This window comes from Pygoscelis adeliae, unplaced genomic scaffold (assembly GCF_000699105.1).
Source record: "Pygoscelis adeliae isolate BGI_AS28 unplaced genomic scaffold, ASM69910v1 Scaffold26, whole genome shotgun sequence".
In the NCBI taxonomy this organism is placed as follows: domain Eukaryota; kingdom Metazoa; phylum Chordata; class Aves; order Sphenisciformes; family Spheniscidae; genus Pygoscelis; species Pygoscelis adeliae.
The window spans coordinates 3,307,650-3,311,598 of NW_008825104.1; the positions used below are offsets into that span (position 1 = coordinate 3,307,650).

Below are 3,949 nucleotides of genomic sequence, written 5' to 3' on the forward strand. Positions count from 1 at the left end.
CTCGGTGAGGGTGCAGCGCCGGCCCCGGCCGCCCGGTCCTCGGCCGCCGATACCCGCTCATCGCGCTGCCTTGTGCCCACAGCCGCAGAACGAGTACATCGAGCTGCACCGCAAGCGCCATGGGTACCGCCTGGACTACCACGAGAGGAGGAGGAAGAAGGAGGGCCGCGAGGCTCACGAGCGGTCCCGGAAGGCCAAGAAGATGATCGGGCTGAAGGCCAAGCTCTACCACAAGCAGCGGCATGCCGAGAAGATACAGATGAAGAAGACGTGAGTACCCGCCGCTTCTCTGACGCCGTCCAGGCATCCTGACATTTGAGGGATGAGATGAGACGTTACGAAGAACTACTTTACTGCTTGGATCGTACATTGTACTTCCAAGTAGCGCTCAGGTTGTAGGGGAAAGCGGGTTTTGCCACAGGGAAGGTATTTACGATTTCCTCTCTTTTCAACGGATGTTAACAATTCTGCTCCTAAAAGCATTCCTTAAGATAAGTGTTAATTAGCAACAGCAGTGACTAATGTAACGATGACAAAAATATGAATGCATTTACTTAGGGTTTTTACATCAACTGCTGTATTATTGTAGCAAGAGGCAGCAAGCATTTTTAACAGTGTTAATAGAAAAACTGCAGTAAGGTACACAGTGTTTGAGCAGAACATGAGGCTTGTCTTCCAGGATACATTACAGTATCAAGCGTAGATAAACAAAAGCATTTTTCTGAAAATTTTCATGTTGTTCAGAAATTGAAATCAAAGCTGTTAACGATATTCTTTATTGTAAATATCTATGCACCATGATGTTCTGGTTGTTTTCCAAGTGTAGACAGTTATTTTCCTCTGCTACTTGTAAAGGTAGTGGGTTTGTTAACTAGTTTGTGGCTCTTCCCCCCCCCCCCCCAATGGCCTCAAAATTAATGAAACATGACCCCTTTTACACACACACATTCCTCAGATTTGTAAGCATTGCCATCAATCTCAGAAGAGTAGTAGTATGTTATTTTTTGTCAGAGAGGAAGGCTGCTGTCTCTCAAAGTGCTTGGCTGCTTGTTTTAAGTCATTCAGAAATTCCTTAGTAAGATGCATGTCTTGTGTTCCTGTCTTGATGGGAATTGACAAGCTTTTATGCACTGTGCAGTCTGTCAGTTGTTACATTAAGTGAAATTACTAGGTTACCTTGAAAATTATTTAGGATTATCCCTTAAATATAAGTATGTACTTGTCTATGAATACCTCTTAGAAAAAAATTTTGAGCAGGCACAAGCTAAGTTCAAAGGATATATCTAAAACTGAGCCTTTTTTTTTTTTCTACTCTTAATACTGGTTTTCTTTCCTTGCAGCATTAAAATGCATGAAAAGAGAAACACAAAGAAAAAGAATGATGAAAAAACACCTAAAGGAGCTGTACCAGCATATCTGCTGGACAGAGAGGGCCAGTCCCGGGCTAAGGTTCTCTCTAACATGATCAAGCAGAAAAGAAAAGAAAAAGCCGTAAGTAACTGTATTAAAATTCAGATGCTTACAATTACTTGTGACAATGACCACTTTGTGTTGCTGATGCTCAGGTGACTTACAGCCTACAAGCAAAGTCTAAATAAAAACTGAAACTTTGAGTAATTGAGCAATCTAGGACAAAGTAAGCATATGCAATATCTTGACTTTCATAACTTTAAACGATAAAGTAAGTAGCTATGAGTTGCATAAAAAGTATGGTCTACCACTATGCTTTAGGGAAATTTTATTTTATGCTTTGGTTGTCCCCTTTCATTCAGCAATGTGGCATGTAAGACTATTGACTTTTTTCCCCCCCTTCCAGGGGAAATGGGAGGTTCCTGTGCCAAAGGTCCGTGCACAAGGAGAAACAGAAGTTTTAAAAGTGATTCGTACAGGAAAGAGAAAGAAGAAGGCCTGGAAGAGAATGGTTACAAAAGTTTGTTTTGTTGGAGACGGCTTTACGAGGAAGCCTCCTAAATACGAGCGATTCATTCGACCAATGGTAATGTTCTTGGGCCTTAAAGAACGTTTAAGTAGTAATTCTTTTGACTTACTGCTTTGAGTTCCTGTGGTGAGGAAACTTTCTTCTACGATAATGCACTTGATTACTACTGCTGTAGAATATTCCTATTAGTTTCCTCGCAGAAATCTAAACTTTGAATAGCCTGAGGGTGGTGAGATGCCCCTGCAGTCACAGTCTGTGTTGAAATATCTCTGCTCTTACTCTGGTAACTCAGATGATGCCAGTAAGTTAAAGCTATGAGCTGTCAAATTAGCATGGGAAGGTCTTTCGCAAAGGCACTTAGAATAGCTTTTAAAGTTGGAGCCTTCTTTTTCAAGCTGCTGTGATTCTGTCAGCTGCAGAAGCCAGCTCTGTTCTAGGAGTCCAGAACTCACTCCTCCTGGCTTGTTAAGTAAGCTTGAAGCACAGTCGTGACTGTATGCAAGGGAAATACTGTGCCTCCAGCCTGACCTTTTCTTACAGCTGCAGGAACAGTGCCTGGGCAGTGCCTCTAGCAGCCTGGCAGTGCACAGGAGGAAAAACTAGATTCACTAAGACAGTGTAGTTTTTCTATAAATACCTGTTCCTGTTTCGTGACAGGAACCAACAGAACCCCTATGCAGGCTGCCTGTTGGATCATACTTCATTACTATTTTGATGGTCATCTTACACAGAAGCCTTGGATAGATTTTTATTGACACTGAAAAGTTTATGGTACTTAATGGTAAAGTACCCTTTACAAAGCACAGGTCGCTAGATAGAAAGTGCTATAAGAGATGGGTGTTTAGTATTTTACAATATGTGAAGGATTTTTCAGTTTTACAAGAAAAAAGGAAAAATTTGTAGTCTTAAACAGTAGCACTGTTAAGTGCATTACCATAAATGCCTCATTTCTTCATGGAACAGAAGCCATCTGAGGTAGCAAGTATTATTCTTGTACTACTATTAAAAGTTGACATCCTGAAAATATATATACGGAAAGCTTTATCTTGTCATTAATCAGGTTTTTAAACAAATCTGGCATTCTATACTAGGTAGATAGCATTCTGTATTCTAAGTTGTTTCATTCTTTCCAGTCTCTCAAAACATATAAAGCTTAGGACATAATGCTGAAAGTGTTAAACTAGATTAGTCATGAGGGCTTAAAGCAAATATTAACTCATTCTATGACTAACTATTAACTCCTTATGCAATAGGGCTTACGTTTCAAGAAGGCACATGTGACACATCCTGAACTTAAAGCTACTTTTTGCCTACCTATCCTTGGTGTAAAAAAGAATCCTTCTTCTCCTTTGTATACAACACTGGGTGTAATTACCAAGGGTACCGTCATTGAGGTGAATGTGAGTGAGCTTGGCCTCGTCACACAAGGAGGCAAAGTTATCTGGGGTAAGTAGTTAAACTAGCTATATTGCAGAACTACTTTAAAAAGTTTTAAGTCTTCATTGCCTGACGTATTGTTAAGACCACATCCTGTAGTCATAATTGATCCATTGTTAAATGTTAGGTTTGGGCTGTAGCAGAAGCAACTACTAGGCAACTGTAAAAATGCAAGCTTTAAGTTTTAATCTTAGGCATTTCTTTCACACTTTCAAAATCAAATTAGGTGAAGTTCAGAACAAATACTCAACTTGGTCGCCTATGTCTCACATTAAGCAATGCTACGAGTCATTACAGGTCTGTAAAGACCTAACCATGTGAACTATGAACAAATGTATTATGTTTTCAGTGGAAGTTCTGTTTAGAAGTATCTTCATAGGATCAGGCTGACTTCTTTTAACAGAGGGGTTGACTTGGACAATAGCAGAACCTATGATTTTTTTTTGTTTTAAATCTACCCAGAACTCTAAATGATCCATTTATAAAAAACAGCCTGAATAAAGTATTTTGAGAACCTACGTTTGCAGCTTAGCAGAAGGTAGATTTAGATTTCAAAATGCATCTCAGTTTTGG

The 3,949-nt window shown here is 39.9% G+C and overlaps 1 protein-coding gene across 1 annotated transcript in view; it reads left to right on the plus strand.

Moving 5' to 3' along the window:
- NSA2 (NSA2 ribosome biogenesis homolog (S. cerevisiae)) overlaps positions 1-3,949 on the plus strand; it is a 5,732-nt gene that overhangs the window by 1,400 nt on the left and 383 nt on the right. The window contains exons 2-5 of the mRNA XM_009327306.1: positions 10-270; positions 1,341-1,491; positions 1,817-1,996; positions 3,193-3,385. Of these exons, the coding sequence (XP_009325581.1) occupies positions 10-270; positions 1,341-1,491; positions 1,817-1,996; positions 3,193-3,385 (785 nt within the window). The remainder of the gene's footprint in view (positions 1-9; positions 271-1,340; positions 1,492-1,816; positions 1,997-3,192; positions 3,386-3,949) is intronic.